Genomic DNA, 20,319 nt, shown 5'->3' with positions numbered 1-20,319 from the left:
GGGGGGGTTCTAATTGCAAAAGTAAAGATTTTGCATGTGAGCCCAAGCTGCATGGTTTTCCACTAGAAAATTATCAAAAGGCAAGGGATGTATTTGTTCAGAAATTACAGCCTTTCTGAGCTGGAAGGGACTAGAAATTATGTGTTACAACCCCCTCATCATACACCGGGTTGGAGAAACTTTTCCCATAGGTTCACAGAATGGGGAGGGGGTTGGAGGATGGGGGGTATGTGGAGGAGGATGGAGGGGATGTGGAGGAGGATGGGGGTGTGGTGGAGGATGGGGGTGTGGAGGAGGATGGGGGGGATGGGGGTGTGGAGGAGGATGGGGGTGTGGAGGAGGGTGGGGGTGGTGGGTTGGTGGGAGGATGGGGGTTGTGGAGGAGGATGGGGTGTGGAGGAGGATGGGGGTGTGGAGGAGGATGGGGGGATGGGGGGGTGGAGGAGGATGGGGGTGGTGGTGGAGGATGGGGGTTGTGGAGGAGGATGGGGGTGTGGAGGAGGTTGGGGGTGTGGTGGAGGATGGGGTGTGGAGGAGGATGGGGTGTGGAGGAGGATGGGGGTGTGAGGAGGATGGGGTGTGGTGGAGGAGGGGGGGTGGGAGGAGGATGGGGTATGGGGGTGTGGAGGAGGTTGGGGGGTGTGGGGGAGGTGGAGGAGGATGGGGTGGTGGTGGAGGATGGGGTGTGGAGGAGGATGGGGTGTGGTGGAGGATGGGGGTGTGGAGGAGGATGGGGGTGTGGAGGAGGATGGGGGTGTGGGGAGGATGGGGGGAGGGGGTGTGGAGGAGGGTGGGGGTGTGGTGGAGGATGGGGTGTGGAGGAGGATGGGGTGTGGAGGAGGATGGGGGTGTGGAGGAGGATGGGGGTGTGGAGGAGGATGGGGGGATGGGGGTGTGGAGGAGGATGGGGGGATGGGGGTGTGGAGGAGGATGGGGGTGTGGTGGAGGATGGGGGGTGGAGGAGGATGGGGGTGTGGAGAAGGATGGGGTTGTGGAGGAGGATGGGGGTGTGGAAGACGATGGGGGTGTGGAAGAGGATGGGGGTGTCGTGGAGGATGGGGGTGTGGTGGAGGATGGGCGGTGTGGAGGAGGTTGGAGGGGTGGGGGGGGCTTATGCTCTGAGTGAGATGCTTTTTGGCCTCACTGTGTGTGGCACAGTGTCCTTCAACGGACACCATCTCTGTATTTGCAAACTTTTCTTATACATATAAGTAGCTCTTTTTTTTCCCCAAACACAAAACAAGTTTGATTTATCATATAAATTCCAAAACATTCTTTGAAGCAAGTTGTTTTAACAAATTCACAGTTGACCCTTGAACAAAATCAGGGCGGTAGGGGTGGGTAGGAGCCCTGACCCGTGCCTGGTCAAAAAAAAAAAAAAATGAGTGTAACTTTTGATTGCCCCAAAACTTGACTACTGAGAGCCTACTGATAACATAAACATTCTATTAACATGTATTTTTATGTTATTTGCATTATATACTGTATTACTACAATAAAGCAAGTAAAACGTCATTTAAAAAATTAAAAGGAGGGATGCCTGGGTGGCTCAGTGGTTGAGCGTCTGCCTTCGGCCCAGGGTGTGATCCTGGAGTACCAGGATTGAGTCCCACATCGGGCTCCCTGCATGGAGCCTGCTTTTCCCTCTGCCTGTGACTCTGCCTCTCTCTCCGTGTCTCTCATAAAAAAATAAATAAAATCTTTAAAAAATAATAAAAAATTATAAGAAAAAAATACACTTATGGGACTGTACTATATCTATGGAAAAAGAATCTTCCGGAATGTGGACCTTCGTAGTCCAAACCTGTGTTGTTCAAGGGTCAACCATAGATGAAAGCTTAGTATTCACAGCTACTGCAAGCTGCATTTGAGCTATCTAGTTATATCTGGGGTCAAATAACTCGGCTACATCAAATTTAGGAGAAACAAAATTGGAGCTGTTCTTTTACTCAAAATGCCCCCGTCTGCTCAGAAAGGTTTGATCTAAATCTGGTGAAGCACTTGCTATGGAAAAGGCCTTAGTTCTTTTAGGCCTGAGTTGATGAAACAGGGGAGAAAGATACAGTGATACCCAGATAAATAAATCCTCTAAAGCCAAAGGCACTTGTAGCAAAGTCAGCGTGTTAATAAATGGGTTTGCAGGAACCTTCAGTTCCCTCCACACTGGATGAGAAGTGTCGTCACCTAACAAATGAGTCAGAGTCAGAGGTGTCAGATCCTGAATTTTTACAAAGATCGGGGTCAGAATCAGATTAAATTAGTGGCTAGAATTCTGGGAGTTCATATGAGCTAGCCAGTTAGGACAGAGAAGGGGGCATCATAAATGGATTCATGTACTGGACCAAATATGCACATTTTACTTACAGCTCCAGTCAAGACATTTCTGATGGCGAGGCTTTTTATTCAAAGTTATGTGTTTGCATGTTGGAGAGGATGCGGAGAAAAGGGAACCCTCATACACTGTTGGTGGGAATGTGAACTGGTGCAGCCACTCTGGAAAACTGTGTGGAGGTTCCTCAAAGAGTTAAAAATAAACCTGCCCTACGACCCAGCAATTGCACTGTTGGGGATTTACCCCAAAGATACAGATGCAATGAAACGCCGGGACACCTGCACCCCGATGTTTATAGCAGCAATGGCCACGATAGCCAAACTGTGGAAGGAGCCTCGGTGTCCAACGAAAGATGAATGGATAAAGATGTGGTCTATGTATACAATGGAATATTACTCAGCTATTAGAAATGACAAATACCCACCATTTGCTTCAACGTGGATGGAACTGGAGGGTATTATGCTGAGTGAAGTAAGTCAGTCGGAGAAGGACAAACATTATATGTTCTCATTCATTTGGGGAATATAAATAATAGTGAAAGGGAATATAAGGGAAGGGAGAAGAAATGTGTGGGAAATATCAGAAAGGGAGACAGAACGTAAAGACTGCTAACTCTGGGAAACGAACTAGGGGTGGTGGAAGGGGAGGAGGGCGGGGGGTGGGAGTGAATGGGTGACGGGCACTGGGGGTTATTCTGTATGTTAGTAAATTGAACACCAATAAAAAATAAATTAAAAAAAAAAAACAAAGTTATGTGTTTGCAATTTGGTTCCATAAGGGAGTTAATGGGATTAATTAAGACAAGATATAAGAATTTAAGGATTATTTTAAGGAGTGGGATACCTGGACCATGCATGCAGCCCAGCAGTCTCTTCTTGACAAAAACACCAAAGGATGGATCACTGGAAAGCATCACTGTCTTTCTTGGCTGACCTAAAACTCTGGTTGAGTCTGACTTCCCTTAGTAGTATTTTAATGTATCCATTATTCTTAAACTTGTTCTGGACTGTTTATTTTTGTGATAGTTTTCCATACTGGCTAATAGAATCTGTGTTGTTTACTGAATTTCTTTCACTTAAGTCTGAAAGAATATCCCTTAGTCTAGCTATTTCAGAGTTGAAAACAGGGATAGAAAAAAAAGTTCCTTCTCTCTTGTCCAAGGCCCTAAGCCAGTCTGGCCTAAACCATGCACTGGACACTGAAGAAAGATGGTCTGTGATGCATATCTACCTGATACGTTCCATCTCTTCCTCTTCCTCTGGTTTTCTCTTAACTTTCAACCTCTAACCTGGTTGCTTATTCCACCATTATGTCCTTGCCCTGACTCTTTGATCTGTACATTATCATCTCCTGGTTGTGAACTCTTCCATCATCTGAAGTGATCATCTTTCCTTTTTTGGAGAACTTGTAGACCATCTTGGGACACAGGTCATCTGGCCCAATCTACTCACAGGGACTTGCCTACCAAACATGCTGTATCTCCTTCACCAGCTCAAATGTCCACCCCGCCCAAATAACGTACTCTGGTCTTTCAGATGAAACCATATACATGTTCACTTTATACACATCATTCATTTTTCTATGAATTGCAATCTTACATTTTTACAATTTAATATCTCAGATTCTAAAAACATCACACAGGAGCTGAAAATGAGCCAGGCTTTATCTTCTCAGTGGGGGGATAGCCTCACCAAGTTGCATAATCTTGGGAAGGTACAAATGAAACGAAACTACATCGTAGGGGGACAGAATCGGGGGGGAGTTCCTCTATAGTTGGCAGGCATGAGGAGTTTGTCAGATTGCCAGGACATATGTGAATTATCCAAAAGTATATTTACTCAGTGTTGTCCACTAGGATTAGTGATTCTTTTTCAAGGAAGCTGACACTGCAACTTTATTTCTCTTTTCTTTCTTAAATACAATTACGATTTTGTTAGATCCTATCATAAGAAACCATGTTCTAGATTCCATTCCACCTCCTTAATTCCACAGAATTCACTCTCTCCTCTAAGCAGTGGCACAATGACCGTAGCCAGCACAGGCAGAAAGGTGGGCAGCAAAGCACACGTATACCTGTGTGTAGCACCAAAGCCCCTTCCTTATTCTACCATTCGACAATTGTTTTTTTTTTTTTAATCATGGATTTATTATATATGTTCTAAGCACTGGAAATCCAACAGTAAATAAAGCAGTTTATTATATACATAAATAATGTCTCCATCATCTGGCCCTTTTGTCTTTGCCCCCTGGTCCCTAAATTTTCCCTTGTGGAATTTATAATAAATAAGATAAACATACAGTTTATTAGGGATAAACATGAAAGATTAAAAAACAAAAAACAGGTAAGAGAGATTGGGAGACCAGAAAAGTCATCACCGAGAGGGTGCCATTTGCACAAATGCTCCAAGGGAAAGAGGGAGAGCAGCCTTGAGCATATCTGTCAGAAGAGCATCCCAAGACAGGAGAACAGAGAGAGCCAAGGCCATGAGGAAGCCAATGTGCCCAGGGAGGAGTAAGAATGGGGAGACCAGCAGGAGATAGATCAGAAAGGCTGGTACGTAGGATAGATCAAGGACTAACTTCTGGGTCACTGGTCAGCACTTTAAATTTTCTTGGGAGCTCAACTGAGGAATAAATGTGTTTTGAGGAGCATACTGTTTTATGGTTTAGGGTGATGACTCTGGTTGTTGTGCTGATAAGAGAACAAAGGGGGTTGGAGCCAGTGAGAAGACTGTGGCAGTAATCCAGCAGGTGTGGAATGCTGCTGGTGACTTGGACCAAGGTGGTGGCAGAGTGAGACGGGGTCAGAATCTGGATACATTTTGAAGGTAGAACCAAAAGGATTTGCTGGCCATGTGTATGTGAAATAGGAGAGAAAGAGAGGAGTTCGGGATGGCTCCAAGATTTTTTGACCCATGTAGACATCATGGACTTGGTGGGATCACCCTCTTGGGATCCTACATGGACCCACGTAGACCATGTAACTTGGTGGGATCACCAAGTCTTCTCAAATCTTCAAAGACTTTCTATTATCCTCAGTTTGGCAAGCATTTCTAAGTAATAATAGCAATACTAATGCTAGATTCTATCCAAAGTATTAGTGTTTTATAATTTTCAAATTATTAAAGCTTCATTCACTATGTTAGGTGGTTATACAGTTGACCCTTCAATAATGCAGAGGATAGAGGTACTGACCTCCAGTGCAGTCAAAAACCCATGTGTAACTTTTGACACCCCCAAAACTTAGCTATTGATAGCCTACGGTTGACCAGAAACCTTACCGATAACACAAACATTTGATTAACATACATATTGTATATGTATTATATACTATGTTCTCACAATAAGGTAATCTAGAGAAAATATTAAGAAAACCAGAAGAAAAAATACACTGACAGTACTGTACCGTGTGTATTTACAGAAAAAATCCACATACAAGTGGACCTGAACAGTTCAAACTTGTGCTGTTCAACTATATATTTCTTTGTGGTTTTTTTGATTTGTAGATACATATAATGTTGCTGAATTTAATTTTCTGTTTCCACTTGCAAAATTCTTATCTAAAGAATACCCAAACTGGTTGTGCTTTTTTTAGGAGGGGAAATGCTGATGGCTTGGGCCATGGTGACTATGGGAGTATGGAGTGAGGAAGGGAGGGAGTGAAAGGTCAGGGGGTGGAGGGAGCAATGAGAAGGGGTCAGACTCTCAATATATCCTGAAGGCAGAACCAAGATCTTTTGGCAGACTAGGTGGGAAGTATGAAAGAGAAGAGAAATGAAGAAAATAACTTATCCTCGTGTATTAGCAGTTAAAAGATTTTTCATCACTAACAAGACTGAAGAATATTAGGTGATATCATTAATTTGTCCATGATTCATTCAACAATGATCATCTAGTGTCCTAGGTGCTGGAGACACATCTGTGAACAGGATGGGCAGAAATTCCAGCTCTTAAGGAGTTTACAGTCTCAAGGGTAGAGACAAATTATATGTATAATATATCAGATGATAAGTGCTAAATGCATGAGGGCAGGGTGCAGTCAAGGAAGGAGGATAGAGAGCAAGAGGAATTCACATGTGGTTAATTCTTAGGGCTTGTTAAATAATATATGGGATTTATTCCTGTGTCTATTTCTTTCTAACAGCTTGATGCTGGGAAATATGCTCATTTTATCAATTTGCCTACCAATAAAATAGAATATGGGTTACCTACTTAGTATTTCTAGATTTTTTTAGAGCATTGGAAAGAAGAATTAAGAATGGTGCCCATGGTAAGGGTAGTGCCCCCCTGAGCACACTGACAGTGTTCCCCATGAAGATAACAGAATATTTTTATTAGCAATGAGTAGTAAACTGTACTTGGTTAGACAGTAGTCACTGCAGACAATTGGGTTTAGATATCTACTTAGCATCACCTCTATTTAACCTAGCAGGTTGTCCTCATTAGGGCTTTTCACTTAGAAACTATTATAGCAATCATATACTGTATTTTTAGCATCTTATATAAACTTCCCCACAAATGCCCAAGTTATATAACCACCCCCCCACACCCAGACTTTTCTCCAGCCTCTCACAGAATTACAGTAGGGGCGAGGAGGTGTGTGTGGTGGGGGATCCCTATCCTATGATTGAAAGGGTTAACGTCCCAGAGATCAGATCCCCCCTCCCCTGGATGGGGCTGGGTGTGCATCAACAAAGTGTGCTTCCTGATACCCCTTCTATTCTCAGCCTTTCCTCTGCTGTTAGATTTTCATGTAACAGGTGTCACGTTGCTGTGTTCCTGAGCTTGGAAGACTCGCTGCCTCCTCTCAATTGTGTTCAAACAAACCCTTAGGGCTCAGATCCAGAGGCAGAGGCACCTGAGAGATGGTTCCAGTTCCCTCATTTTACAGATGGCAAAGGACTTCCTCCCAGATAGACAGCACAAATATGGGCGGCACCAGGTCTCCGGATTGCCCCTCCAGTATGACTTCGTTAAACCAGGAGTTTTTCAGATCTTAGTGTCCTCATACACATAAAATAAGGGCTATGAGAGGTGGTCTCTGAAGACCCTTTCATTTGTGCATTATGTACATATATGCTATTGGGTGTGTGCTGGTTATATTGGACTTTAGAGTTTACTGTTTTCAATGCACTAACCGGAATGTTACCAACTGCAATAAATCAGAAAGAGGATATAATTTTGCTTGGCTCTTTAAAGCTTAAATTCAGGCTTTCTTTTTTAATGGTAAGAATGTGAAGAAACAAATGGTAAATTCACCCACGGCAAAAAAAAAAAAAAAAAAAAAAAAAAAGAAAAAAGAAAAAAGAAAAAAGAAAAAAAAAAAAAAAGAGGCTCAAATACACATCTTCAGCTGACTCGTGTCCAGGAAAAGCACTATGTTACGTTATTCTTAAATAGGAGTTTACCTAACTATATCAGGAAAAGTCTCCTTCTGGTGTGGCGGGGGGAGGGCAGGGATACGAAGGGAATGATGGTGATAAGCATTTTCCAAATTAGGAAACAGATATGCTTTTCTTCTTACTCTCTTACATAACTGATCTATTTTAGAAGACAACACTAAAAAACTGAAATGAAATACAAATCTCATGATTTTACTACTTTGTTAGCAAAGACAGAGGCAAGTAATGCTCAGAGGGAAAGAGGGGAGAGCCTCACCCCGGTGTACTCTCTCTGGCCAGGGGGCTGCTTCGCGGGTTCCCCCTCCTCCACTGCAGCCTGCCCGGGGAGCCGGGGACCAAAGTCCGAATTTTAGAAAATGAATGAAGGTACTAGTTTTTCTCTCCTCTTAATTTAAAAGGCAGTCACATCAAAGCGCATATCCCCTTTTGGTGGCAGAGAATGATGGAAGAGTGACCTGCTACAGCCGGTGATTGTTTTGCCCCAGACTTCCTGTTTCAGAGGGAAACTGTGCAGCACAGAAAGGCCACAGAGGCAGCCTCTTACATAAATAAGTTACATAAATGAGAACCAGTTATGTAAATGTATAAACGAGCAAACATGAATTATAACCATTCACAAATGCCAAGGAGATCACGGCAAGATTCCTCCCACGGTCCCATTTTTTTTTTTTTCCCTCTCACATTATTGTAATTGTACCATTTTATTTCACACCAGAATCAGATGTGCTTATCTGTCACATTTATTAGGGAAAGAAACTCGAAAGGACAAATGATACTTCACACTATTTTCTGAACCGTACATTTTACTTTTGGGGGAAATTCCATAATAAAACCTGACTGGAACTCTATCTGAAGGAAATATAAGCATATTTGTTAATTTATTATACTTCATGAGTAATCATGGACACATGCATGAAGTATTTACTATTGTACATTTTTGCCAGCTGCTGTTAAGGACAGGAATGTATCACAAAAAGTCAATGTCCATCTACATAGGAATATTTGTTTTCTCACTTATGGTTTCAAGTCTCGAGTATGTGAGCATTCATTCTTATTATTGAGGGAAGGCAATATGGGGGGGGGTTAGGATTAAATTCAAGGTCACAATTACGGTTAATCCCAATATTCCCCACCTCAAATGATTAGGAATTGCTCCTTGTTTCTTGGCTACAGTGTTTTTCAGGTGCAATCATGAATAGTACAGGAACCCGTTTGCCTCTGCACCCTGTTGGAATGGGAGCCTCCGCTTTTCCTTAACTAGCTTTTTCCTTGTTCCTTTGGGGCAATATATCCACATCTCGTCTGAAGTTACAGAATTTGCTCATTGTGTAGTAAAAACATATGTAACTCAAAAGCAGTTTTGAGCCTAACTGCCTGTTCCATATAAAGAAGGATGTTAATTAAACGTTAGCCCATTTCAGGCATAGCATGCTCGGGTTAACATTCCATTTACCAACTTTCTTTATTTTGAAAATCTCATGTAATATATCTCTGAGATCTAACACGGTAACCTAACAGTGAAATGAGAGAAGGGAGCAGAGCCTGCATATATTATTGGCTGTGTGATTTGGGGCAGGTAACCTTCCCTCTCTGGGCAATTGTTCTAACCATCTGAAAAAGGATTAAAAGTTCTAAGTCATTTCCAGCATTAACCATCTAGTGGCCTGTTATCAGATCTGTATTCTCAACTGAGAGCTTTAAACTCGCTGATACCAAGTTTAAAGGAAATATAACCGACTTACAAAAACCCAGATCATTTTTTTTCCTTCTGTTGGCGATGCTGCAAACCCTGCGCAGGTTGTAGCGTTATAACTGCCCTATGAAAACTATTCATCTTGGTGGTTTCTCTTTAAAAATGCCAAATATAGGCCTTAGCCAGCTGTGGAGCATTGAATGAGATGGGAAGAGCGCGTCGGCCACCTTGGGAACCTGCGGGCTTTCTTCCTCGCGGTGGGGGCAGTTTTAAACAGGAAATCCGCAGTAACTTGCCACCGTGGAAAAGTGCCTTGTCCTCCGCTGGGAGTCGGCTCAGGAACGTGGGTGGGGTTATTTTGTTTCTAAAGTCGACCTAGCCTAGGCGGGAGGAGTCAGAGTCCCCAGACTGACTCGGCGCACCCTTAGGTCCTCCGCCTCTACATGTCCATCTGTAACTTGGGTGTAAAGAAACTGCAGACGTGCACCTGACCCCCACACGGGGAGGCGCCCACGGGCCGGGTCCCCCCCCCCCCGCCCAGGGCGCCGGGTGTGTCCGGGCGGTGCTGGCGGTCTGGGCTTTAGCCCCGGGGCCCAGCCGCCGGCAGAAAAACACCCGCCAAGCGGGAATTAGGGGAGAAGCCTCGGAGGCAGGTGAGGGCAGGCGGCCCGCGGAGAGGCGAGGGGCGGGGAGGCCTGCGCGGCCCGAGGCTTTGTTCAATTACAAGCCAGGCCCCCGTTTCGGGAGGAGCCAATTAGAGCCCCGCTGGGGGATCATCTGACCTCGCGTTCCTGCCCAGGAGGGGCTTCGGGAGGGCGGGGCCAGGCGGCGGCTCCTCCGGGACCCGGGCGCGGGCCGAGCGGGGGAGTCCCGGGCGCCTGGGCGGAGCCCCGCCCCGCCCCGCCCGCCCCGCCCGCCCCGCCCCCGCCCGCCAGGCCCCGCCCCCGGGGCTTCCCGGGCGCGCGCCGCCCCGCTGTGTCCGCGCGCCACGCCCCCCAGCTCGCGGGCCGCGTGCGGAGCCGCGCGCCCCGGAGGCTCCGCGACCGTGGCGGCGGGCGGCGGCGGTGGCGGCGGCGGCGCAGCCCTCCGCGGGCCATGTCTTCTCCGGACGTGGCTAGGAGCTCCCCGGGGGGGAGCCGGGAGATGGCGCCCGCGCCGCGGGGCCGGGGCCGGTTCTGGGAAGTGGGCGGCGGCGGCGGCGGCGGCGGCGGCGGCGACCGGCTGGAGCGCGCGGCGGCGGAGTCGGGGCGCTGGGAGCTGCTGCTCCGCCGCGGCGAGCTGCTGGCGCTGGGCGGCCACCTCAAGGGAGCGCTGGAGGCGTACGCGGCGGCGCTGCGGCGCGGGGCCCCGGGCAGGCCCGACTGCCTCGGCACCCTGGTGGACTGCCTGGTGCTCAGCTACCGGCTCCGCCACGGGCTGGGCTGGAGCGCGGCCCCGGCGGCGGGCGCGGACCCCGGGGCCGGCGGGCTGCTGCGCTGCCTGGGCTGCCGGGGCTTCCTGAGCGAGCCGGTGACCGTGCCCTGCGGCCACAGCTACTGCCGCCGCTGCCTGCGGAGGCAGCTCCGAGCCCGCTGCCGCCTGTGCCGGGACCGGCTGCCGCCCGCCGCCGCCGCCGCCGCCGATGCCGAGGGCACCACCCCGCGGCCGCCGCCTCCGGCCGCCGCCATCGCCGCCTCGGGCTTCAGGACCAGCGTCGTCCTCAACCACCTGGCCGAGAAGTGGTTCCCGGGCCAGCGGGAGCGAGCCCGCGCGGCCGGCCGGCTCGGGGACCTGCTGCACCAGGGACGCTACCGGGAGGCCCTGGCCGCCGCCTGCGAGGCGCTGCGAGCAGGTGACCGCGCGGGGATGCGGCGCGGCCCGGCCGACCCCCCCGCCCCCGCCCCCGCCCCGCCCCCGCCGCGACGGGCCGGCCACCCCGGGCTCGCGGCGCCCCGGGGGACGCTCCTCCGCCTCGCCGAGGCCGCCCGGCTCCCGCGCGTGGGGCTTCGGGGTCCCGGCGGGTGTGGGAGGGGGCGGCGCCCCGGAGTGCTTCGGTCACAATGGGGATCGCCTTCGGAGGCGGCTGTGACGCGGCGCGGGGAGGGGCGCCCCGGCTCGGGGTTCCCCGGCCGCGGCCCTGCGGTCTGCGGGAGCGCCCCGAGCGGAGCGGGCGGCCCGGGGGAGGGCGCCGGAGCGCGGGATGGGGTGGAAGTTGGGCGAGCCCGAGCCGCGGCTTCCTGCCGCGCTCCTTCCTGCAATTGGCCGGCCTGGCCCGGCCCGGCTGGGGCCGCCGCCCGCACTCGGCGGCCGGGGCGGGGGGCGGGGGGCGGGGCTCCCCAGCCCAGGCGGGGCGCGCGGCGTGTACCGTCGTACCCCGCAGAAGTCACTGGGGCAGTTGGAAGCCGCGGGAGGGCACAATTGCATAAGCTGGGGGGGGGGGGTGTGTAACGGGTGACGTCCGGTGGGCGTGGCGGGAGCTGGGCGCCCGCACCCCGCTCCGGGAGGCCCGGCCGGCCGCTGGGCGCGGGCGGCTGTCGGGGCTGCGGGGCTGCGGGGCTGCCGGGGCCCGCGCCCACCTGCGCACGCCTGCAGCGCTGGCTGCCCGAGGCCGGCCCCGTCACAGCGTAGACGCACGCGTGCTCACCTTCCGCACGGCCCTGGTTCACCGGAGACATGAAGAGGTGGTCTCCGCTGAGTTCTTAGACGCGCCCGCCTGCCTTTCCACTCCTGGCGAAGCCGTAGGGAAAAAGCCTTTTAGATCTTTTGTCTGATCCTTCTTCGTCTCCAAGAAGCCGCTTCGGCTTCCTGACCTAGGGTAGCACCGTTAAGGGGGTCTCAGGCTGCGGAAGGGGACCCCGACTTGAGGTAGAATAAAGAGTTCTTTACATCGGTGGTTCCCCCACTAGGGGGGGATTTTACCGCGGGGGAGGGGGGAAGGACATTATCTAGAGCAACATCTGGTAATAACTGGAGCCCTTTTCGGTTGTCTCCCCCTGCGGGAGTGAGTAGTAGTGCTGGTACATCTAGTGGGCAAAGGCTCGGGATGCTGCTCAACCTCGTACAGCGCACCGGACAGCCTCCCACACAGTTACCAGGCCCCAAATGTCAATAGTGTCCCTCTTAAGCCTTGTGTTAAATAAGCACATTTCAAGGTTGGTGTCTTTTTTTGGCATGAAATAATGCTTGAGGGAGTAATAATACCGGAGAAAGTAGACATCCAAAATAAAAACTGATACTAGGTATTAAGTCAATTTATAAACTGTGTAACTGAAACGCTCTTTTGTGGGTCCTTTATCCTAAGTGCTTAGTCATTTTGAACTAGTGACCTTCTATTCAATACCTTTAGAGCCCAAAGCATAAACTTGGCATATTTTCATAGTCTTTGAGTGTCTTTATGGGAAGTGTAAGCAGTCATAAAGGGGAATGATAGAATGATAGGCCCAGAACAAAAGACAACTAGTTGGAATACAAAATTCTGATACAGGCAGCTCCGCCTTTCTGGGTAAATAGTTTGAGGAAGTACAGACCATCTAGGCCATGGTCCTCATTTTAAAAATGAAGCAGGAGCAAGGACAGTGAAACGATTTGTCCCACAGTCCACACAGCTAGCTGGTTGGAGAGGCAACATTATATCCTCCATTTCTCCTAAATGTTGCACCTTGGTGAGCTTTAGAACTCATCTTTTGAAAATGTTTGGCACATTTCCAGAGAAGTTGTTGTTGTTTTGTCCTGGTATAAAATAAAGGCTAAAACTTACTGATAGCACCATGCACTATTAAATACTGCACTCCATAAAAATTAGGCACTTCATAAGAATTCAGGTCTTAATCTACAGAACAGTGAGCACATTTACTAATTTAAGGTCTGGCTTACTGTTCTATAACCAGTAATCTTTTAATTAAGGAGGATTTGGGGCTTTGGATTGGAGATATTATTTTTAACAGAAAAAAAAAACCCTGTCTCTTTTTTAAAGACAATTTGCATGGTATGCACAGAAGAATTTTGCCTATTTAGCTACTTAAATCTTACTTTTGTGGAACTAGAACTCAAGTCTTTTGACTTTCACCTCATAGCCAATTTTTCCCTCTTCTGAGGTCTTTCAAAAATCATTAATTCCCTTCTCAAAAATGTGTCTGAATGTTACTAACAAGGATAACTTTTTTTCATCCCATAAATCTGTAGTGCAACATTGGAGGAAAAAAAAGATCTTTGAGTTAACAAATTGTAGTTGGTATAGATATCAAGTATTCTAACAATTTTGGGGGGTAAATAAAAATATTTAATAGAGTTAAAAATCTGTAGTTAGGCATTAACTTTTTCAGAGTCAGTTCATTAGATAGGCATTTGAAATGCGTTTATATAATTGTACAGTGGTAGTAACTAATGATATTTTCGTTATTGCTGATAAGAAAAGACCTTCACTATAATTTCTTCACAAAATTCTTATGAAAAACTAAATACTATTAACTAGAAAAAGATAATCTAGTCTGCAGTTAGCCCACACCCGTCCAGATTTATCCCTGTTGACGAGAAAGGAAAGCTTGAAAACCTTTACCAAAATCAGAAGGTTCCCATTGAGATTACATAAGTTTCTGTCAAGTTGAAATATATTTAGATAACATTTAATCTATTGATCTTTTGGTATTAACTCTCAGATGTTTCATAACTTTCTGTCTCGTTAGTATTCAGGGCTATTATGTAAAAGCCTTTGCTGTGTTGAATCTTTATACTTAAGAGCCTGTTGAAATGCCCCCACTCTGCTGTGCTATTTCCCATTTATTTTTAATGAATTTTTGCACTGACTTGCCTCCTCCCTGTATACACCCCTCTCTCCTAAAAGAAGACAAAAGACTTGTAATTTACTGTTTGAACTGGTTTTAAAATAACAAAGGTCATAACAGGGAGACCAGTTTATTTCAAATACTTATAAACGTTTGTTTTTTAACATTAATTGTATAGTTCTTGCCTATTAAGCATGAAAAAATACTTTACATATCATTTGATCTTCATAAAGAATCCTGTGGAGTACCCTTAACCTCAGAAGGAAACTGAGGCAGCTAGCAGCGGAGGCGCAGCTGTCCTAGTGGTTAAAGCTGTGCACACTGGCAGCTGACCGCCCAGGCTTGCATCCCAGCGCAGCCCTCCACTTGCGCTCTGACCTTGGGCCTATTGTCTAACCTTTCTGTTTTGGTTTCCTTATCTGAAAAGAGAGAATAAGAATAGTATCTCATAGATAGATAGCAGTAGTCACAACTACCTAGGGCTGTTGGGAGAATTAGATGTAGAGTGCTTTGAATGGTGCCTGACAAAATAAATGCCTAGTAAATATTAATTAAAATATGTTTAGGGGTGCCTGAGTGGCTCAGTCAGTTAAGCATCTGCCTTTGGCTCAGGTCATGATCTCAGGGTCCTGGGATCCAGCCCTGCCTCGGGCTCCCTGCTCAGCGGGAAGTCTACTTCTCCCTTGCCCCCCCCCCCGCCCTCCTCCTGCTTGTGCTCTCTCACGCTCTTGCTCTGTCTCTCAAATAAAGAAATAAAATCTTAAAAAAATTTTTTTAAATGTAAAAGTTGTGCTACAACTAGAAGATGATTTAGCTAAAATGAAAATCTAAATGTTATGATGTCAGTCCTGTTCTTTTCTCGCTCCCACATTAGTATTACCAGAGTGAGGGTTAACTCCTGATTCTAGCCTATGTATGTGAATTAGTAGTAACATTTTAGCACCCATCAATAAAATAGAGATACTGAAAGGCTTTAATTATAAATAGATTAGTCAAATTATAGGTAAATACTAAATACACTTAGAATGTAAAGGTGTTTTGGGGGTGTCTGGGTGGCATAGTCCGTTAGGCCGATAAGTGTCTGCCTTGGGCTCAGATCAGGATCTCAGAGTCCTTGCTCAGCCAGGAGTCCGCTTCTCCTCAGTCTGCCCCTCCCCCCACTGCTTTTGTGTTTTTTTATCTCTCTCTCTTAAATAAAATTAAAAAAAAAAAGACAATGTAGAGGTGTTTAATATCTTAACTAGGTTAATGCGAAGAGATTTAAATTTATTTAATCAGTAAACTTTGTATGCCCTAAGTTAATCTGTAAAACACTTGAAATAGTATACACTGACATTTACATGGTGTCTCATAGTTTACAAAATATTTTCATTTCCCTTAACTGATCCTTACAAAAGATCACATGAGGTAGGAGGGCAGCTTTAGCATTCCTAATTCACGGATTGAAAAAGAGAGCTCCAAGAATTTTAAGTGACTTTATTGAGGCAAGTAAATAAGTTAGAACTGAAAGCAGAAGCACCAGGTATGTGGATCCTGTTTCTAAGACTAAAATTCATTTTAAAAATTAGCATATAAGTCATAAATCTCAAGTATTCTTATTATTTATTCAGTGGGTATTTACTGAGTACTTACTACATACATGGCTAGAAATATAGAAGTGGACAAAATACAGACTGTGTCCTTATAGAGTCTGTATTTCTTTTATTTCTTTTAAAGTTGCAGTAAATTGGTATTTATTGAAAAGAAAAGGAGTTTATTGCTTAACTGACATAACAAACAGCCTATATGCAATAGATCTCTGATTCACCTTTGAGTCAGAAGGCACTTTAAGGATTTTTGCAGTGCCTCAGGGTCACTACAAAAAGCAGTCACACTGGCATAGTCTTACTGATATAGAGGATGGGAAAAGGGGTTATATAAATGGTAAGTGGTGTTTTAAGTAATTTCCATGTCTTTTATCTGTTCTTTATTCATAAAACAATGCAAAATTTATCAAAACTCCATTATCTTAGATTTCTAGTTATTTGTATATTAACCTTTGGTGTATGCAGAATTGTTTTTCTATTAGTAGAAAATTTATAAGTCTTAGATATATTTAAGTGAAATTTTAAAGGCATTTATATAGTATTCTACTATTTGCGTTGTAGATATTTTTCAAAATTGTTATATGTTTTACTGTAGAAGGTGAATGACCTAGACTCTAAAATGCAAGACGGAAGCTTCTGTTCAAATTTCAACCCCTTTGGTAGGATGGGATCAGTGTTGTTGTTGTTTTTTTTTTTTTTTCCTTCCTCTCCTTTTATCCAGTCTGTACTACTTATCCCTGAAGATGTTTCTCACCTGGTAAAGTTTTATTTAGGTAACAGAAAAGAAAATACTCTAATACCTTGTATCAAGAGCTAATCTCATTGCTATTCAACTTATTTTGAAATACTTTGTAATAGTAACAACATCTATTTTTTATTGAGCATTTTGTGCCAGGGATTGTGTTAACTGTCAACAGGCATTGTCTATGTAGTTTTCACAACTTAAGTGAAGTCTTAAGATGTAGGTGTCACCAGCATTGTATAGGTGAGGAGACTGTTTAAAGAGTAAGGTAAACTGTCCAAAGTAGATCTAAACCCAGGTGTTCTGAATCCAATAGTTATCACCTTAAGTATGCCAGACTACTATTCCTGGACTTTATTAATCACTAATAACTTCTCCATTGACAGCTTTTACTTTAAAGACTTATTTATTTTATTTTAGAGAGAGAGAGAGAGAGAGACAGCATGAGCTGGAGCAGAGGATGGGGGGGGGGGGACACGGAGGGAGAGGGACAGAGGGAGGGAGAGAATCCCAAGCAGATTCCCTGAGATCATGAACCAAAATCAAGAGTCCGCTGCTTAACCCACGAGCCATCTAGGCAGCTTTTAGTTTAACTGTGATAACCAAGCCCTACCATACTGAACTTGAAAAGTTCTTTGACAGAAGCAAAGAAATTTGGCATTTTGGTTAGCCATTGAGATTGTTGAAATAGAGCAACATATAAATCTCAGAAAAAGACATTGGGAAAAATGAGTAAAAGATTATGAACATGGAATTTTTTTCTTATGCATAAACAATCTAAATAGGCAATAAATACATAGTTTTAAAGGACAAGCTTACTGTAATGTAATACACTGCATTGTACATGTAATTTTTGGCATAGCCATTCAACTATATAGACAGTGACTAAGGAAATAAGCAGATATGTAAAGGCATACACGATAGGTGTTCATTGAAGTACTTATTAAAAATTTATTTATTTAGAGAGCACACAAGTGGGGAGGGCATAGGGACAGAGGGAGAAAGAGAATCTCAAGCAGACCCCCCATGGAGCTCAGAGCTGGAGGCAGGGCTCCATCCCAGGACCCTGAGATCTGACCTTAGTGGAAATTGAGAGTCTGTGCCTCTGTAGTAGAAAATGCTGGAAGTAAAAACTGCTGAATAGTATATTTTAAAATGGATTGCGAATGTGGTAGGATTCTTTGCAACCATTAAAAATCATGTGGATTTAATTGCATTGACAAAAAAGCGGTTTGTAAACTATATTTAGGGTAGAGTTCATGAAACTATAAAATTAAAAATGTAATCTACACATATAGGAAAATGGCATAGGTTATAGGCCAACACTGGTTATTTCTTTATAGAGGGAAAAAGATTTTTATTAATATTCAGGTTTTACAGATTTTGTAAGTAAACATAGTTTTTATGATCTGAAAAAAAGTTTCTTGAAGATGAATTAAGGAAACCACCTTAGGATTGGAACAAAGATGAGTAATTGGGATTCTGGGGAACTCTGCTCAGCCCATGAAATGCCTCAGCAGCTTAAGACCTGGTTTCCTCAGATGTGTAGCACGATTTTATTTAATTTTTTTTTTTATTTGCCTGATGCCTGACAATACCACTGGGTCTAAGAGAAGAGAAAATGGGAGCATGAATTAAGGAGCATAAGGGGACAGATTTTAATGAGTTTCCCCTTGTTCAGCAAACATTTAGCAAAGCCAGGATTTGAGGACACAAAGACAGGAAATAATGGAGGGAGCTCAAAAATAGATTTTAGAATGAATGCAGTGCACATACAGTGAAGGAACAGTCATAATAGCCAACATTTACAATGTACCAAGCCCTCTTCTGAGTATTTTGCATACATTAACTTACTCTTGAGTAATCCTGTGAGGTAACTGCTATTATTTGCCAAAGTGAACAGAAAGAACTCTGGAGCCATACTGCCTGAGGGAGAATCTAGAGTCCACCACTTCCTAGCTTTTTGATCTTGACAAGTTACTTAAACACTCTATGCTCAGTCTCCTCATCTATGAACATGTGGACAGTGCTAGACCCACGTAGGATTACTGAAGGTTGTAAATCATTTAGAATAGTACATAGTAAGTGGTGTTTCTTTAAAAATAAATAAATAAATGTTTAGAAAACGCCCTCAATTTTGTAGCTGAGGAAACAGGTAGAGAGGTGTTTGGCACTTTGCCACAGTCACTCAGTGTGACTTAAGAGCTCCTGCTCTTGATCCTCCTGATGTTCCAAGTGAGGGTAGACTCAGAAGAAAGCATCTTGAGAAGAGATCAGTAAGATGAGTCCTGTTGGATGAGAAATCGTTCCCCAGACCAAGGGGAGGATTAAAGTAGAGCCCTGACAAGGAGGGAGTTCTGTAAGCAAAGGAAGGAGGCATGAAACAGAATGGCATGTGGGGCAGGGTGAGGTTAGGAATTACTGGAGCCTTGTTAAGTAGGAGGTTGATAATAACCAGAAGAAAGGCTGGAGAGCTGGGCAGGAGCCGGGAGTTTAGGGAATTGTATGTTGTACTGAAATACACATCTCATCTTATGGAGGGTGAGGATAGAAGTGGGGTAAAATTGGAGACAGGGAGAGCAGTTAGCAAGTTGTTGCAAAAATCTTAAGAGATCTGAGTCCAAACCCTTAACCAAGGCTGTTAGCAGTAAGATTGGAAAAGACCAGGGACAGATTTGAGAATTATTATAGGAGGTAAAATTGACAGAGTTAAGGATTTGACTTGGGGGGTCCAGTGGTATAATTAGTAGAGAATACAGAAAAAAAGACTTTTTTTTAAAAAAATGGAAACATACTGAGTTTGAAGAAATTATAGCAGGTGGTTGGAAATTTGGTGAATCTGAAGGCAAGTTGAAAAGCTCAGAACTGGGGCACCAGGGTGGTTCAATCAGTTAAGCATCTGCCTTCAACTCAGGTCATGATGCCAGGGTCCTGGGATTGGGCCCCACATTGGGCTCCCTGCTCGGCAAGGAGTCTGCTTCTCCCTCCATCCCTTCCCCTCCTCTCACTTGTATTATCTCTCTCTTAAATAAATAGATAAAATCTTTAAAAAGAAAAGCTCAGAACTGAAGATAAATATGTGAGAGGTGAGTCATGGTTTTAGTACAATTAGCCTGAATGGGATCTTTGTATTTCTTCACCTTTTCACAAATTGGGTCTGTATGTGCCAGGCACTAGGGTACCTGTGGTAGTGGTCTGAGGGGTCCCTCCCTGAGGCCATGCTCAGTTGAGGTGACTTTTTCTCTTTAGGGTGCTCAAGGCCAGGTAGAGAACATACTGGAAACATTTGTTTTGACTCTTTCAAACTTGAATTACTAACACAGCTGGGCTGATAGTTGTATTTTGGGTGGGTTTTTTTTTTTTGGCGGGGGGCGGGGGGAGATGGTCACAATTGCATTTTGCAGAAGTTTACGTGGAGGGCAGACACTGTATGCTTTGATAATTTGAGGGTCTCAGTGCATTTGGCTCTTTTTTAGAATTAAGAGTTTGAAATAAGTGGGTGGATTGGCCCTAATCTCAATTTTGGGCAATTTAAACTCACTGGATAAAGTTCTCCCTTTATAAAGTCATTTAAAATAATTATTCCATTAACATTTGAAGTTCTTAATATAAATGTTACCTATGAGGAATTAGGGAACAAGACTTTTAAAATCTAGTCCTGTTATATGTACCTCTTCTGTTCTCCCTATATATACTAATTTTATAGGCTCACCTTTAGGGAATCCCAAGAGCCTTGGTGTTTTTGTGTTGGGAGAAGTGGGGAAAGAGTCTGTTTTTATTTTGGTCAGAGTGGAGAAGTGTGAT

General features: G+C 45.2%; 1 protein-coding gene across 1 annotated transcript in view; it reads left to right on the top strand.

The window, feature by feature from the left end:
- The first annotated feature begins 10,507 nt into the window (after positions 1-10,507).
- Positions 10,508-20,319, top strand: part of LONRF1 (LON peptidase N-terminal domain and ring finger 1) — a 37,001-nt gene continuing 27,189 nt past the window's right edge. The window contains exon 1 of the mRNA XM_038560228.1: positions 10,508-11,258. Within this exon, the coding sequence (XP_038416156.1) occupies positions 10,523-11,258 (736 nt within the window). The 5' untranslated portion in view covers positions 10,508-10,522. The remainder of the gene's footprint in view (positions 11,259-20,319) is intronic.

The sequence above is a fragment of the Canis lupus genome, chromosome 16, assembly GCF_011100685.1.
Source record: "Canis lupus familiaris isolate Mischka breed German Shepherd chromosome 16, alternate assembly UU_Cfam_GSD_1.0, whole genome shotgun sequence".
NCBI classification, from domain to species: Eukaryota; Metazoa; Chordata; class Mammalia; order Carnivora; family Canidae; genus Canis; species Canis lupus.
This window is presented reverse-complemented; position numbering and strand designations above follow the sequence as displayed.